General features: G+C 44.4%; 1 protein-coding gene and 1 long non-coding RNA gene across 2 annotated transcripts in view; both read left to right on the forward strand.

The window, feature by feature from the left end:
- The window catches only part of LOC148144615 (uncharacterized), a 42,302-nt gene extending 24,366 nt beyond the window's left edge, over positions 1-17,936 (forward strand). The window contains exon 4 of the mRNA XM_087975424.1: positions 17,352-17,936. Within this exon, the coding sequence (XP_087831550.1) occupies positions 17,352-17,936 (585 nt within the window). The remainder of the gene's footprint in view (positions 1-17,351) is intronic.
- On the forward strand, positions 5,762-17,193 carry LOC148144617 (uncharacterized). Its single transcript, XR_015751555.1, has 3 exons — positions 5,762-5,939; positions 10,392-10,461; positions 16,891-17,193. It is a non-coding gene; the product is annotated as an uncharacterized LOC148144617 (long non-coding RNA).
- Positions 17,937-18,632: the final 696 nt, after the last annotated feature.

Below are 18,632 nucleotides of genomic sequence, written 5' to 3' on the forward strand. Positions count from 1 at the left end.
CCACTGCTTGGAATTTTACACCACAACCCCTCAGCCTATTCAACCTCTCCCTATCTCCCAAATCGTCCAACTCTGGCAACATCCGTGTAAACCTTTTTGAACCCTTTCAAGGTTCACAACTTCCATAGGTGGGAGACCAGAATTGCACACAACAATTCAAAAGTGGCCTTACCAGTGTTCTGTACAGCCACAACATGACCTCCCAACTCCTATAATCAATGCTCTGACCAACAAGGAAAGCATACCAAACGCTGCCCACTCCAAGGTCTCTTTGTTCAGCAATACTCCCTTGGACCTTACCGTTAAGTATATAGGTCCTGCTCGGATTCGTTGTTCCAAAATGCAGTGCCTCGCATTTATTTAAATTAAATTCAATCTGCCACTCCTCAGCCCATTGGCCCATCTGATCAAGATCCTGTTGTATTTTGAGGTAACCTCCTTCGTTGTCCACTACACCTCCAATTTTGGTGTCATCTGTAAACTTACAAAGTGTATCTTCAATGTTCACATCCAAATCATTTTATATAAATGATGAAAAGTAGCAAATCCAGCACTGACTCTTGTGGACACCACTGGTCACAGGCCTCCAGTCTGAAAACCAACCCTCCACCACCACCCTCTGTCTTCCACCTTTGAGCCAGAATTTGCAGAATTATATTTGCAGATAGATTCAATTTTGCTCAAAAAGTGTACAATCTACAGGCAGTCAATCCATGTAATATTTTATGAATTCCTACTATGGAAATAGAACCAGCCTGACTCAAAATTGGGATACGGACAGACTCAACTTCACATCTTTAATGCATTGTCTGAGCTAAAATGTCACCTTAAGTTACGTCGAGAATGTGACTTAAAAGAAGTTCCGTAATTTACACATTACTGAACCGAAACCTGCAATCCATTTCAAAAGGTGAAAGACTTAGCAGCAATCTAAGTTTGTTCAATATATCATTTCAGTTACACGACAGCGTAATCTTTTGCTACAAATTCTGTGCCTTATGATCCTACTCCACAGCTACCCGATGAAACAGCAATGCTCTGAAAGCTAATGCTTCCGAATAAACATATCAAAGAACCTGGTATTGTGCGATTTTTAACTTTATCCACCCTAGTCCAACACCGGCTCCTCCACATTAGGCTGTCTTCATGAGAAACACGTCTCCCGCTGCTGCCAGTAAACTTTACAATGCTGATGAAACGATGAACCTGCAGGCCTGAAAAATTTACAATTTCTAACCATACTAGCTACTCATTCACTGCTCCTTTTGATACACGACATTGGAAACTTAGTGCTGGAGGCTGAAAGAAATGAGCAGCTTTAAAACAAAACCCTGTTGGATGTAATAGCTTTCAATGAGTGTTACAGCTTCAGAACTCCCCAGCAACAAGGCATACAAATAGTAGCTTTTTTCTTTAAATAGCTGAAGGTCAAAGTGCACACACTCCTCCCTCCCTCCCCCCCAAAACTTTACTAGCGGTCAGTTCATTTGTCCCTTTGTAATTGGATCCTTTGTAGGAAATATTGCCTCACTCAGCAACTTCAACCCATACGCTGTATCCAAATAAGTTTCTCCCTGCTCATTGGCTTTTGGAGGGGTGGGGGGGTGCACTTTGACCTAGAGCTGTTTTGTAAAAAAGCTACTTTTTCTACACCTTGTTGCTGGGGAGTTCTGAAGCTGTAACAAAGTTGGGTCGCAATAAAAGTTACCTGACTCATTAAAAGCTGTGAGATCCAACAGGTTTTTGTTTTAAAGCTGCTCATTTCTTTCAGCCTCCAGCACTGAGTTTCCAATGTCATGTATCAGAAGGAGCAGTCAATGAGTAGCTAGTACTGTTAGAAATTGTAAATTTTTCAGGACTGCAGGTTCATCATTTCATCAGCATTGTAAAGTTTACTGGCAGCAACAGCAGACGTGGGCTATATTCACTAGAAACGATGTGGAGGAGCCCATGTTGGACTGGGGTGGATAAAGTTAAAGATCACACAACACCAGGTTATACTCCCAACAGGTTTATTTGAAAGCACTAGCTTTCGGAGCACTGCTCTTTCATCAGATAGCTGTGGAGCAGGATCGTAAGGCACAGAATTTGTAGCAAAAGATTAGTGTCATGCAACTGAAATGATATATTGAACAAACCTAGATTGCTGTTATTGCTAAGTTGCTGAAGTATTGCCTCACTCAGCAGTTTCAACCCATACGCTATATCCAGGTAAGTTTCTCCCTGCTCATTGGCTGGGATGGGGGGGGCAATAGCAGTTAAGAATCAACCATACTGCTGTGGGTTTGGAGTCACATGTCAGCCAGACTGGGTAAAGAATGCAGCTGGGACCACTGAGTGAATCAGATGGGGTTTTTATTTTACCCTGACAATGGTTTTATCGTTACATTCTGAACTCTGGATTTCTGACCGAATTCCAGTTCCACCATTTGCCTCGGTGGGGTTTTGAACTCCAGACTCCCCAGAACTAGGTTGATAGTCCGGTCCATAATGGCACTAGATTGACGCTCCTTCAATTCCCCCTGCGATGGCACATGAACTCGCTGGTGCCTCTGCAGGTAGGAGAAGCGGCTGAAGTCATTACCGCACTGACAGCAGGTGAACGGCCTCTCCCCCTTGTGGACCCGCTGGTGCTCCTGCAGATTACCCAGCTGACTGAAGCCCTTCCTGCAGTCGGGGAAGGTGAATGGCCGCTTCCCGGTATGAACGCGCTGGTGCATTCACAGGATGCCCCCTGACTGAAGTCCTTCCCGCACACTGAGCAGGTGAACGGCCTCTCCCTGTGTGGCCCCGCCAGTGCCTCAGCAGGGCGGATGAATTGCTGAAGGCCTTCCTGCACTAGGGTCAGCTGAAGGGCCTCTCCTCGTTGTGGCCCCACCGTTGGGAAGCCTGGGTAAATCCCTTTCCGCACTCTGAGCAGAAAAACGGCCTCTCTCTGGCGTGGACTCAGCAGGGTGAAGGAATCACTGAAGCCCTTCCCGCATTCTGGGCAGGAGAAGGGCTTTGCCCCTCTGTAACTGCACCGATGAGTCTCCAGGGCAGACAGAGCACAGAAGCCTTTCCCATAGTCGCCACATTTACACGCTTTCGCCACATTTACACGCTTTCTCCACAGAGTGGGATTCCTCAGGTTTCTCCACGGCCAAAGCTTCAGCTGTACACGAGCGCGTGTAAAGCCCCTCCTTGCCATGAATTCATCTTTCCAGGCCATATAACTGTTTCAGGCTCCACACTCAGTGTGCTGCAACATTAGGGTCTTTCATCCAGTCCCACTGATGCTGAAAACGTACTGAAACAAGAACCAAACTCTTTGCTCCTTCTCACAGAATCATAGTCGAAAATCGTTGCGGTCCCGATGGATTGAGTGACTGTCAGATATTGACATGAAAGTGAGGACTGCAGACGCTGGAGAGTCAGGGTCGAAAAGTGCAGCGCTGGAAAAGCAGGTCAGGCAGCACCCGAGGAGCAGGAGAGTCAACGTTTCAGGCATAAACCCTTCATCTGTTAATTTTGAAACTTCCGTCTTCAGATCTTCAAATACTCTGTAAAAAGAGATTACAAAAGTCATCACTGACTGTCAGTCCAAGGTAGAACTTCAGAACAGGCAGTTTTACTTTCTGCGGAACATTATTTTCTTTTGTAATTCCATGAAAATGAAAGCACCACTACACACTCATTCTCTCTCCCTCCCTTCTCACTCTGCTTTAACTAATTCTCCTGAAGGTGCTGATGTGCTGATTCAGGATCTTACAGGGGCGGAAAAGCAAAAGCATCAAGACTGACAATTTTGAATAACTCCACCTGAAAGTTAATATCTTCCATCACATTGTGATACTGCTGACAATGAGCAGGTTTTGGGAAGCAAAAAAAAGTTAAGTAAATTCAGGATGAACCTGCAATGCAGCTTCTTGAGAATCAACCAGACATGAAATGGTTAACCCCCCCGCCCGGGAAGGGACGGAAATGTGAGACATCAAGATAGTGACACCAGAGAGAAATTGAACATACAAACCTGGGAAGCCAGAATCAGAGATATGCAGCTCAGAAACAAACCCTTCCATCCAACTCATCCACGCCAACCAGATAGCCTGACCTAATCTATTCTAATTTGCCAGGACTTGGCCAGTGTCCTCCTAAAGCCTTCCTATTCATATACCCATCCACATGCCTTTTAAATGTCGTAATTGTATCAGCATCCATCACTTCTTCTGGCAGCTCATTTCTTACACGCACCACCGTCTGCAAGAAGAGGTCCCTTTCAAATCTTTCAAACGTGTCTCCCCCCCACCCCACCCCACCCCCCTCACCCTATACCTATTACCCTCTAGTTCTGGGCTCCCCCATTCCAGGAAAAACATCTTGTGTATTTACCCTATCCATGCCTCTCATGATTTTGTGATTGTCTATAAGGTCATCCCACACCTTCTGACTCGCGAGGAGAAACAGTCCCATCCTGTTCAGCTCAAACCCTAGCAACATCCTTCCGATAGGAGGGCTACCAGAATTGCACACAATATTCCAAAAGTGGGTGAATCAATATCCTGTACAGCCACAACATAACCTCCCAATTCCAATATTCAGAGGATTGGAAAAGTTTTCAAAACACAAAATACAACAGGGAAAGAATTGAGGGATACACTGAACTTTTGAGAGTCAGCTTGGCAGCATCAATGCCTCTGGGAAGGGGAAGGAAGCTGAATGTGCTGGAGTGAATGCAGAGGAAGAAGGGAGGATACAAAACAATTGCAGCCAGCTTGAAGCTGCAATAAGGAATATTGCATGTGCTGTATTTGTACCTGTTGCATTTATCTGTGGCAATCGGGTGCATTTTAAAAATAAAAACAGAAAAGATATCTACCCCTCCCCCTTCCCAATCTCTATCCTTCTGTCCTTCCTCACCCGGGTAATTAAGACACATCCCTTAGTTTACAGTCTGTTCCCTCCCTGGATTCACTCCAGTTGCTACGAGTGAACAGATTTCCTCCTTCCCAGGATGAAGAGTTGCCCAGAGAGATAGAGTTTCACTCTGAAATGCATAGGGCCACTTCCGCGTTGTGATGTCAGCAATGGAAAGGGGGAGGGGGCGAGGCTGACCATGGAACCCGCCCTGTGCCTGCTCCGGACGCCCGGCAGTCTGGCCCGCACTGCGCCTATGCTGCCCTGCAGCAGAACGGGAGGAGAGCACAGTTTGCAAAAATCCCTTCCCTTCATAGAATCCCTCCAATGTGGAAGTAGGCCATTCAGCCCGATGGTTAACCCATCCAGACCCATTCCCCTACTCCTATTGCTCTATGTTTAGCCTTTACTAATGTACCTAACTGGCACAAGCCTGAACACTTATGGGCAATTTAGCATAGCCTCTGCACCCTAGTCTGCACATTTCTGGGCACTATGAGTAATTTAGCACAGCAAATCTACCCTAACCTACACATCCCTGGACACTATGGGACAATTTAGCATGTCCAATTCACCCTAACCTGCACATCTGAGGGAGCAAACTGGAGCACCCGGAGGAAGCACTGTGTTTAATTTTAGCTTCACATTCACCAAAACTTTCTCCAAGTAAAACACTTTACCCCCCCCCCACAACACTCCATTCCCCCACAGGAAATGCAAAGTGTTCTGAGACTCTGGAACTGAGGGAATGCCACATAGAATCCCTACAGTGTGGAAACAGGCCATTTGGCCCAACAAGTCCCCATCCACACCCATTCGCCTACCCCATTACTATACATTTATCCCTGACTAATGCACCTAGCCTGCATATCCCTCAACATTATGGATAATTTAACACAGCCAGTCTACCCTAGCCTGCACATTTGTGGGAACACATCGGAGCATCTGGACGAAACACACGGAGACACATGGGAGAATGTACAAACTCAGTATATTTGCCTCGAAGCTGGGTCCCTGTCACTGTGAGGCAGCAGTGCTAACAAGTGAGCCACTGTGTTGTCTACGTGTGCTGAAAGAGGTGGCGGTGTGGGGGGGGGATGTGAACTTTGTCGACTGTACCATACAGTGGATTGTTGAGTAGGGTTCAATCTCACAGGGTCCGGGGAGAACTGGCCAACTGGGTACAAAATTTAGGAGTGCATTGCTGCAGATGCTGGAATCAGTTCTGAAAACAAGAAATGCTGGAGATCACAGCAGGTAGGTCACATCCATGCACAGAGAGAGCTGAAAATGTGTTGCTGGAGAAGCGCAGCAGGTCAGGCAGCATCCAGGGAACAGGAGAATCGACGTTTCGGGCATAAGCTTATGACCGAAATGTCGATTCTCCTGTTCCCTGGATGCTGCCTGACCTGCTGCGCTTCTCCAGCAACACATTTTCAGCTCTGATCTCCAGCATCTGCAGACCTCACTTTCTCCTCCATGCAGAGAGAGCTAACATTTCGACTCCAGATACTCTTCATTGTAGAGATTTATAAAGTCATGGGGGGGGGGGGGGCATTGATAAGATGCACGGCAGGGGCCTTTTCCCTGGGCTGAGGGATTTCAAGACAAGGGGACATATTTTTAAGCTGATAGCAGCAAGGTATAAAACAAGGGGCAACATTTTTACACAGAGAGTGGTTCGCGTGTGGAGTGAACTTCCAGAAGAGGTGGTGGATGCAGGTGCAGTCCACAATGTTTAAAAGACATTTGGAGAAGTACATAAATAAGAAATGTTGAGAGCGTTATCGGGCCAAGCGCAGGCAGGTGGGACTAATTTAGTTTGGATCTTGGTCGACATGGACTGAAGGGTCTGTTTCCATGCTGTGCCACTCATGATGGATATAGTGCATGTGGAGAAGATGTTTCCATGAGTATGAGAGACTAGGACCTGAGGACACAGGCTCAGGATGATGGGATGCCCGTTAGAACTGAGATGAGGAGGTGTTTCTTCAGCCAGAGGGTGGTGAATCTCAGCTGCAGAGGGCTGTGGAGGCCAAGTCATTGAGGGCATTTACGACAGATAGGTTTTTGATTAGTAAGGTGATCGAGGGTTACGAGAAAAGGCAGCATAATGGGGTTGAGAAACATACCAGCCATGATGACCTGGTGGAGCGGACGCGATGGGCCAAATGGCTTCATTCTGCTCCTGTATATTATAGCCTTAAAACTGGGCAGATGATTGAAGTGGCTTTCATGAACAATTTCAGAGTCCTGTTGAGGTGTCGTTGGACTTGAAGCATTAACTCTGCTTTCCCTCTACAGATGCTTCCAGTCCTGTTGAGTTTTTCCAGTGATTTCTGTTTTTGTTTCAGATTTCCAGCATCCGCAGTTCTTTGTTTTATTTATCACAGATACTACTCTGCCTCAGGTGAATGAAACTTCATCTCCCTGATCCACAAACTGTACACTTATCCTAGAAATGACCAGTACCTCCCTATCAGAGTAGATCTTTTTGTTACACAATGACTGTTCAATTTTGTGACCAAAATAATTGGATTTTTAATTACTTACACCAAAGATTCTCATTATCTCAGGCAAGAACACAGCTAAATTGTTTCAGACAGCACAAATATGTGATTTGATACAATTTCCATTCCCTACTTTACCAGAATGTTGCTGGGAACGGAGGGTTTGAGTCACATGGAGAAGCTGGGACGTTTTTCCACTGGAGCCTAGGAAGTTGAGAGGTGACTTTATGGATGTTTATAAAATCATGAGGGGTATAGATAAGATGTCTTTTCCCTCGGGTTGACAGGCAGGAGGCTGGAAGAAGTCTACGTTTCATGTGTAAACCTTCTTCAGGACTGGGGCCTTTGATGCTCCATTATTGCAATACCTCCAATGCCTCCACCAACAATTCTCTCCGAATTCTTGGCTCCACCCTCTTGGCTTTGCAGAGGCACATCCATTCCCTCTAGGCAAAAGTGAGGACTGCAGATACTGGAAATCAGAGTCTAGATTAGAGTGGTGCTGGAAAAGCACAGCAGGTCAGGCAGCATCCGAGGAGCAGGAAAATCAACATTTCGGGCAAAAGCCCTTCATCAGGAATGGAGGCAGCGAGCCTCCAGGGTGGAAAAATAAATTGATGGTGGGCGGAAAGGTCTGGGGAAAAGGTAGCAAAGAGTACAATAGATGAATGGGGGTGGGGATGGAGGTGATAGGTCAGAGAGGAGGGTGGAGCGGACAGACGGGAAGGGAGATTGGCAGGGAGGACGGTGCTGAGCTGGAAGTTTGGGACTGGGGTAAGGTGGAGGGAGGAAACATGAGAAAACTGGTGAAGTTCACCAGTTCTTCACCAGTTTCGTCATTTCCCCTCAGACGGGCATCGTTTACCTCAGAAAATACCTTTAAAATACATTTCAAATCAAAGTTGGAACTTTTCAAACAAAAGTTGTGAAGAAAAGGAGACAGTCCCCGGTGGGGTTTATTGTTTATTTGTGTATAATTCCCGGGGCCCGGGAAGGGGGAGGTGACGGTTACGGGGTGAACGAGAAAACAAATTAAAAATGTCGGCGGTGGAGGAGAGAGAGCCGGCGCCCGCGGCTTCTTCGGCGGCGGCCGGAGCCCAGGAGCTCAACAACCCCCCGGAGCTGGAGGAAGGTCCGAGCTCCAAGAAGCGGGGGGTCCGGCTGGAGGCTGGATTTGCTCAAGGCTTGTATCTATTAACTTATTTAAATGGTACCTACTGTATGGGGCTATGGTTTACATTAAAACCGGAGGGTCCTGTCAGAGTGTTTGTTTATATTGAGCAGTTGTAGGTAAAATACACTCCCTGGAGCAGCACCTTCTGTAATGGTGCCACCTTGATTTAAAATATTTTTGGTCAAATTTCATTTCATATTAATCAGACGTGGTATTCACTATGCTATTAATTTGTTTGTTGGTTTATTGTAAGACAATGGTGTAATTTTATTTCTGATGTCAGAGTTTGACATTGAATGTGAATACCAGTAAATTGTGAACATAAATTGAGAACTTGTTACAATACGGGGTAAACTCCCACCTGCTAATTTAAACCTGCATCACAAATGATTTAAACCGTGCTGTAATCGTTTAAAATTCGAGAGGCAAATAACTATCCCCAAAGTCACTATTTAAAGTAAAAATTAACACCTTTAATTTTTTAAGTCTAACTGAGAATAATTAACTAACAACTATTTACAATTCATTTATCTAAACCCATCTTTTACCTTACTCTCAATACTACAATTACTAGTCCAATAAAACCTCCTGTTCTTTCTGAGTAAACTTGACCCACAGAGGCAAATTCTTTGTTGAGATCAGGTATTAACTCCATACCCAGCCCCTCCACAGGCTGTGGACTCTCCTTTAAAGTAAACAAAATTACTGACATCTGTCAGAAGTTCACCAAAAAAGTATAAATAACAAATGTAGGAATACACATGATTACCAACTCTCGTTCTAAGAATGTAAGAGGTTGTGATTCCAAATGTCTCCAAAACATTGTTGGTGACATACATGTTAAAGTGTTGTAAGGCCCGTACCACACTCAGTAGGTCTTTTTCGATTGTGGAGTATTTCCTCAGGTGGATGTTTATCATCTTCGAAAAGTAACCAACTGGCAGTTCAATCCCATCCTCATCTTCCTGTAGGAGTTCAGCTCCAACTGCGATGTCATTAGCGTCGATGGTGACTTTAAAAGGTTTTGAAAAGTTGTAGTTGAAACTGGTTTGGTGGTTAATATTGATTTCAAATGGTGTTATGCCTCCTGGCACTGTTCTGTCCACCAAAACTGTATTCTTCTTCAGCAAATCAGTTAACGGTGCAACTACACTGCTGAAGTTTGGAACAAACTTCCGATAGAATCCGCTGAGTACTAAGAATCGAAGCATCTTTTTTTTCGAGGGTCGTCATGGAAATTCCTCAGTGGCCTTCGTCTGTGCATTCTGTGGGTCAACCTTCTATGAGCAATGTTATGGCCAAAGAATATCACCTCTGCTTTCGTGAATTCAGTTTTATTTAAGTTTATTACCAGTTCTGCTGCTTGTAGTCGTTCAAAGAACTCTGGCATGTGATCTTTCCAGGACTGACTAAAGATCACTACATCGTCCAAATACTCTGTGCAGTTTAACCCAGCCACAACTCTATTCATGAGTTTTTGGAGTGTGGCGGGTGTATTTTTCAATCCAAAGGACATCACTTTAAACTGATGTAGCCCATTTGGGTTCACGAACGCAGAAAACTATTTTGCTATCTCTGATAAAGGTACATTTTAAGAGAGCTAATTTTCCAGGAAATCTGCAGATGTTGGAGGCTTGGCAGTTCTCCCTCAACTGTTCATATTTTCCTGGTCTTATACCCCCAAAGCGTCAGATTGTGTCATTGGTTTTTAATATTGTCAATATACTAGATTTAAACTTGATTGGAGTTTGTGTTTTTCTTGGGGTATAATTTAAACTGATCGGCTAATTCAAATTTGTTTTTGTCTACAGGCAACCAACTACTCCAGCTGCTGGACCAAAAGGCTATATTGTATCGTGTTCAGAACACTTGTCCTATCAGGTAGTTCTGCTAGCTTTTAACTTCCTTAAAGGTACGGCACACTTCTACACCTTTATAACACTTGTGCTTTTTTAAAAAAAAGCAATTCACTGATATTAATGGCATTGTCTCATTTGAGGACGATGATTCAAGCCTGACCAACAAACTGTTTCATGCAGTCACCTAATTTAATTAAAATCTTTTAGAAAATACTTCTGGCAGGCCAAGATTTATACAACCAAAATATGGTAGGTAATCGTGTATTCTTACCTTTGTCACTTTATACTTCTCTGGTGAACCTCTGACAGATGTCAGTAATTTTGTTTACTTTAAAAATAATTAATGCAATGTGGTTGATTTTAATTGTACTTGGTTGGACAAAATAATAGAAAATTTTCATAAATGAATCATTACAACTTGGGTTAAAATGCCTTTTAATGTAGTAAGGCATTTCAAGGCAACATACAGGGATGTTATCAAGCAAAATTTGACATGCGGAGATATTAGGGCAAGAGATGTACCTTTTGAGGAGAGAAGTATTTAGTTAGAGCTTGGTCCCAGATAGCTGATTGCATTACTTCCAGTAGCGGAGCTTTGAAAACCAGTGAAAGACATGAGATCAGATTAGAAGATCAGAGAAATCTGAGAGATGTGGGGATGAAGGATGTTGGAGGTGTGGTAAGAGCAAGCCGACAGAAAGATTTGAAAACAGTAGTGCGTATTTTAAAATTATGATCCAAATCAAAACAGTGATAAAGCAACATCCTCAACAAATAAGAAGTAGGTCCCAATTCAGATTTCCTCCCCTCTTCTCTTTCCCAGTTCTTTTAGAAATAAATGTATTTTTCTTCCACTAGAAAATGGTCTTATACTTTGCGGTGTCTGAAGTGTTATGCCACACCACGTCTTTGCCCACCTTTTAAGAATCCTTTCAATGTGTTTTTCTGACAATGCTGGAGGTGGTCAAAAGCAATCATGTCATTCCTCCTCAATGCCCTGTTTCTCCACCTATGAACCTCTTTGTTATGTTATCTACGTTACAAGCACCCGAGTGAAATTTGGCCATTTTGGTGAACAGGATAAATCTTTATCTCTGGCTCACTGTGTTTGCACTAACTATAATTATTTACCAATGCGCTGCCTTTGTTCCATCAAAAATGGAAGAAATGATCAGTACTTATATTGCACTTGGAATGTAGAAAATCATCCCAAGAATCTTCACATTATTGTGGTTGACTGAAGCCGTAACAGGAGGCATTGCGTCGCAGTTTGATGTGACTGAAAACTTGGCTGGAAAGAATGTAGATTGATGAGAAAAGTCAAAATGACAGATTGTGCCCAGAGACTATCATTCTGGCTTGATTAAGTGGTGACTCTTCAAAAGCACCTTCCAAACCATGACCTCAACAACCAAGAACAGAAAAGTGATTGTACAGTGTTCCAACTGTGAAATATGTCATTGCTTCTTTGTTGTTGACGCAAATCCTGGAATTCGCTCCCGAACATTTATTGCAGACCACATCATATTTGTGAAGCAATTTAAGAGGCAGCTCAGCACCACTTTTTCAAGGACAGTTAGGGAAGAGTTGTTGACATAGTCAATGATATTCACATCTCATGAAATAAGCAAAGAGCCCAAGGTGTTGGAGGCAGTATACTAGGATGGATAGAGGATTGTCTAACTAATGATACAGTAGCGATAAGGATGCCAACTTGTAACTAGTGGTATGCCACAGGGATCAGTGCTGGGTCCAAAATTATTTACATTATGTATACGAATTTCTTGGATAAGTAAAGTGAATGTATTATTGCCAAGATTGCAGAAAAGACAGTTGATGGGAAGGCAGCTGATGAGGATGACATGAAATTGCTGCGGAGGGATATAGACAAGTTAAGCAAATGAGCAAAAACTTGGCAGATGGAATATAATGTGGGAATATGATGTTATGCACTTTGGCAGGAAAAGAAGAGCTGAATATTAAAGGGACAAAGCTGTAGAATAAAGGGATTTGGAAGCCTACATCCATGAATGTCTTCATCCAGGTTCACTGAGTAATAGGTTGGCCTTTAAATAGGTTCACTATAACCTCCAATATTTATACTCTATGTAAGGCACCAGTCAGGTCACAACTGAATAGTGTGAACAGATTTGGGTCCGCTACCCAAGGAAAGATATACTGGCATTGGAGGCAGTCCAGAGAAGGTTGTTGAGGATGATATCAGGTATGGAAAGGATGTCTTATGAGGAGAAGTGAATAGGTTGAGCCTGTGCTTATTTGAAGTTAGGAAAAGTCTTGTCACATACAAGATTTTGAGGAGACTTGACAGGCTGGGTATGGAAAAGTTTACCCTTGTGGCTGAGTCTAGGACCAGAGGGAATAACCTCCAAATAAGGGATTGCAGATTTAGGATAGATCGAAAATTCTCCTGAGGGCAGTAAATCTGTGGAACTTGTTACTGCAGAGGGCTGTTGAGCCTGGGTTGTTCAGTGCATTCAAGGCTGAGATAGATTTTTTTTAATCAGTAAGGGAATTGAGGATTATGGGGAAACGCCAGGAAAATAAAAAAGATGTTTATCAAAACAGTCGTGATCTGGGTAAATGGCAGAGTCAACTCAATGGATTGAATAGTAATTAATAAAGGAGAAAAGGATATAGCTGTCAACTCCAGGCCAGTCAATGTTGGGAAACTTAAAGATTGTAGGGAGTTGGTGGCATTTTGGCATTGTCACTGGATTTAACATCTGAAGTTTTAAATTGATGCTGCTATGGCAAATTGAAATTAGTTAATATGTCTGGATTATAAAGCTTATTGCTGCTTTGGTGATCTTATTAATTGTCATAAGTACCTATCTTTTCACTGATAACCTTGTGAGGGAAAGAAATCTTTAGTCCTTCCCCAGCTTGGCGAATGCATCGCTCCTGATCCACAGTACTGTGATTGAGTCTTAGCTGCCTTATAAAATGGCACTTAGTTTTTCTGGGAGACAAAGTGCCACATCCTATGAATGAATAAAGGAAAATATTCAGGATAAAATTGTCACTGAGGGGAAGATTGTGGTCTAGCGATACTGGTTGAGTAACCCAGAGATCTAGGTCTTTCGAGAACAAAACTTCAAATCCTAGCATGGCTGCGAGTGGAATTTATGTTCAACTAATAAAAAGATCTGGAAATGAGAGTTTGTCTCAGTACTGACAACCAGGAAACTATTATTGATTAAAACAATGAATTGCAGATCAGAAACTAAAGACAAAATTGCTGAAGAAATGCAGCAGGTCAGACTGCATCTGTGGAGAGCAAACAGTTAATGCTTTGAGTCCAGCCAAGCTTTGAAGGGCCACTGGACTCGAAACATTAACATTGTAGTTTCTTAATAGATGCTGCGGAACTGTTGCGTTTCTCCAACCTTTATTATTGATTGTTGCAAAACTCTTTTTAGGGAGGGAAATCTACCATTCATCAACCTTGCGCACACACCATGTGACCCCAGACCTTGGTTGACTCTCAACAGCCTTCTAGCATGTAGTCAATTACTTGGTCCAAGGGCCATGAGGGATGGTGAGCAAATGTTGGACATGCTAGCAACAATCACATCCCACAGAATATATTTTTATTAACTGAATAGGTTAATGAAGGACAGCCAAAACAAATTGCTATGGAAAAGTCACGCCCAACTAACTTGATTTCCTTATAATATGATGGGTGTAAATATTCTTTTTTAAATCCTCTTCAGAGAGGACATTGGTTACACCGCTGTTGGAATACTGCATGCAATTCTGAGCTCTGTGCTATCGGAAAGATGTTGTGAAACTTGAAAGAGTTCAGAAAAGATTTACAAGGACAATATCACGGTTGGAGAGTTTGAGCAATAGGGAGAGGCTGAACAAATTGCAGCTATTTTCCCTGGAACTTTGGAGGCTGAGGGGTGACTTTATAGATGTTTATAAAATCATGAGGGGGATGGGTAGGGTAAATAGGAAAGGCCCTTTCCCAGTGGTGGGGAGTCCAAAACTAGAGTGCATAGGTTTAAGGTTAATGGCAAATGGAGTTTAAAATAGATAAGTGTGAACTCCTTCAGTTTGGATAATCAATTAAAGGTAGCAGTTTCACGGTGAGGGGTAGGACCTTAAGGAGTGTAATAGAATGGAAGGATCTTAGAGTTCAGGTTTACAGTTCACTGAAAATGGAATCTTTGTTGAAATCTTTTGGTACACTGGCCTTCTTCAGTCAGGGCATTGAGTAAAGAAGTTGGGAAGTTATGTTGCAGTTATGCAGGAGGTTGGTGAGGCTGCACTTGGAGTATGAAATAGATTCAGCGCTATATTGAAGGCAGAAAAGAATAACAAAAGTATACTATTAGAGAGCCATAAAATATGTATCTAGATAAGATAGCGAATAAGAGTCAAGATTAGCACCAAATAATGTTATACCTATGAGCACCAAATCTGTTTTGTATGCACTATTTCAAACCAAGAAATCTCGGGGTGCAGGTTCATAGCTCCTAGAAAGTGGAGTCACGGATAGGCAGGGCCTTGAAGAAGGCGTTCAGCATGCTTACTTTTATCAGAGCATTGAGTACAGGAGTTAGGTCTCTTGTTGCAGCTGTCACATATGCCACACAAGGCCTGACCCTGCCTCCTCTGACTGACTGTCCCTTTGATTATCAGTTGGAAGACACCCCTTTAATTGTGAAGGTCAGGAAAGATGCCATCCTTCAACAAAAATGTTCTGTGCTCAAAGATGTTTGGACAGAGGAAGGAAGTTGCAGTATGGGGTGAAGCTCAACCTACATAGAGAGAGAGAGAGAGAGAGAGAGAGGAGCAGTAGCAGTTTCTGAAACTCATGGTTCAACTTCAGCATTCAGACAATAGGGGGACTCTGATTGGGAGGACCAGGCTCCCCATCCCTGGACACAGCACCCCATTGACCGGGAGATTTATGCGTCACTGTCCAATGTGAGACGGCCAGCCTGGAAATGTGGGAACATCACCACCGACCACCGTGGATCCGAATGGCTACCTAAAACATGCCCTCTGGGCAAAATCTGGGAGCGAAGCAATGTCTCCCCCCCTTTCCATTCCCATCCTGAGAGGGAGGGCGAATAGGGGGGTGGCGGGGCGGGGGGTGGGGTAGCACTGTTCATTTATAGCAACTGGAGGCAGAGAATGTGAATCCAAGCATGGGGCAGACTCTGCAAAGGTCAGTTTCAGTAGGTGACTTCTGGAATATTGTGCGCATCTCTGGTGTCCTTCTACAGGAAGAATGTTGTGAAACTTGAAAGGACTCAGAAAAGATTCACTTAGATGTTAGAACCACAGGGAGAGGCAGAATAGACTGGGGCTGTTTTCTCTGAGGCGCATGGCTAGGGTAAATAGACAAAGACTTTTCCCTGGGGTGGGGGATTCCAGAACTAAGGGCATAGGTTTAGAGTGAGAGGGGAAAAATCTAAAAGGGACCTTGCAGTCAACCTTTTCACAGGGAAAGTGGTGGAGGCTGGTACAATTTAAAAGGCATCTGGCTGTGTTTATGAATAGGAAGGGTTTATAGGGATATGGGCCAAGTGCTGGCAAATGGGACTAGATTAATTATGGACATCTGGTCAGCATGCACAAGTTGGACTGAAGAGTCTCTTTCCGTGTTGTACAACTCTATGACTGGCAAAAAAGCATTGCGTTAATCGCATCATTTATGCAACAGAAAATTTTGACAGGGTAAAGATTTGCCTCTTGTCATTGATCATGAATCATAGTGTAGTATTGGATGTATTTCCAGTAATAGTCAGTGTGACACTGAAGGTGTCCAAAAAGGCGGCTTCCTTTACAAAGTTCACACTTGAAAGTTAGATTCCCAGAAGACTCAAATTTAAGAGAACCGTGCGTTAATATAAGACAGAGATAAGTCTGGGTTATATGTTACATATTTGATGGAATGTTTGTAGTTCTATAAACCTGATTTGCAGTTATATTGCACCGCAGCATATTGTAGATCTTCAGTAAGGTCGTCAATATCGTGTGATAGATGTCCGTTCAGCAACTGAAGTCCTTGTGAAATCTTCATGGAGCATGCAGTCCACCCTATTACCCTGCTGGTTTACAGTTCCCGCCTCAGGCGACTGACTGTGTGGAGTTTGCACATTCTCCCCGTGTCTGCGTGGGTTTCCTCCGGGTGCTCCGGTTTTCTCCCATAGTCACAAAGATGTGCAGGTTAGGTGAATTGGCCATGCTAAATTGCCCATAGTGTTAGGTTAGGGGTATGGGTGGGTTGCGCTTCGGCGGGTCGGTGTTGACTTGTTGGGCCGAAGGGCCTGTTTCCACACTGTAAGTAATCTAGATCTACACAAAGATCTTGGGGATTAAGAGGGGAAAGAATGTTCCACAGAAACTAGAATTGTGTGTTTGGATTTTCTGTCATAGGCTGACAGTGATGACCTTTTTAATCTCTTTTCAACAGGAATATTACAAGAGATGAAGTTGGAGTCAGAAATCTCAGACTTAACGTCATGTCAAAGTCTGGCAGTCATTTCACTCACCACAGACGTGGATATTGATGGCCTTGAACCGAGGAGAAGCTTTGTCTGCTTCATTAGGTTTTAAACTTCAGTGTGACTGGAAAAATCACAGAATCCCACACACCAGAGTTCAGGCTTTACAGACTGAATGAGTGTGTTCCAATTATCAGAGGGTTCACCAATAACACCATAAACATGCTGTAAGCATGAGCCAGTTTTCAACTGATCGTTGAACCCAGAGAGACGTGAACACTCGCACCATGAAGAAACTGTGGAAATGCGGGAACGGTTTCCCATCTGCGCTGGAGATTCATCGGCGTTTGCACAACGGGCAGCGGCCGTTCACGAGCACTCATTCGGGAAAGGCTTCATTCAGTCACATCACCACCTATACCAGCAGCAGGTTCACACTGGGGAGAAACCGTTCATCTGCCTCGTGTGTGGGCAGGGCTTCACTCAGTCACAGCACCTGCTGTTGCACCAGCGGATCCACACTGGGGAGAAGCCGTTCTCCTGCTCTGTCTGTGGGAAGGGCTTCACTTGGTTGTACCACCTGCTGCTCCACCTTCGTGTCCACGCTAGGGAGAAGCCATTCACCTGCTCAGTGTGTGGCAACGGCTTCTGCAATTCCTCCACCCTCTGCAAACACCAGCGCATCCACACCAAGGAGCAGCTATTCACCTGCTGCGTGCGGAAAGGGCTTTACCCCGTTGTGCAACTTGTGGAGACACCAGCAACTTCACAAGATGGTGCAGGGGGAGTTACTGCTGTTACTGCCGCTGAGAGTCACACCTTGAACCCTGTTTTATGGATGAAGTGGGAGGGTCAGGTGGGATCCTTTTCTGCCAGCTTGGCCGCTCTCTCACCCACTTTATTTCTCGAGGGAGCCGGGACTGCACCTTCCGTATGGAAACGTTCCGCAAAAGCAGATGAAAGACATTTTTTATCTTGGATAGACCATAATATTTGTCTATCACCCTCACCTTGACCTCTTTCCACCTAATCACATTTCCGACGCCCCTCCCCCAAGTCCCTCCTCCCTGCCTTTTATCTTAGCCTGCTGGACAAACGTTCCTCATTCCCGAAGAAGGGCTAATGCCCGAAACGTCGATTCTCCTGTTCCCTAGATGCTGCCTGACCTGCTGCGCTTTTCCAGCAACACATTTCCATCTCTGATCTCCAGCATCTGCAGACCTCACTTTCTCCTCCATAATATTTGTCCAACCACTGCAGATAGATCTGAAATAGGTACATTTGTCTCTGTCCCATTCAGTCTCCAGCACAAGACCAGGCTGGTTGGTTCCCACTGTCACCATCCCCATCCCCACCCCCTCCCCCAGAACCCGGAGGGGATCATCACCCCTGCTAAGGACTCCACTCCCAATTCCCCCTACCAACACTCCCACTCCAGTGACAGGCTCTGCCCCCACTCCCAGCTCCACACCTATACCAGGTCCGAGCTCCCAGCCCTGCCGAGTTTTCACCATCACCCCCCAAAACCTCACCCTCACCTGAGGACAAATGATCAGTCCTCAACAAAGGCCTTACCTTCATCCCCCTCTGTCCACGCATCAACAAATTCAATACGTGTCGTGACATCGAACACTTCTTCCACCTCTGGGCTTACCTTTTCAATCAGGACTCCTGCCCACCTGCCAAGGATCCCTTCACCTGGCTCCATCAC

The sequence above is a fragment of the Chiloscyllium plagiosum genome, unplaced genomic scaffold (assembly GCF_037043375.1).
Source record: "Chiloscyllium plagiosum isolate Xiang-an unplaced genomic scaffold, Cpla_swu_hap1 HiC_scaffold_27, whole genome shotgun sequence".
NCBI classification, from domain to species: Eukaryota; Metazoa; Chordata; class Chondrichthyes; order Orectolobiformes; family Hemiscylliidae; genus Chiloscyllium; species Chiloscyllium plagiosum.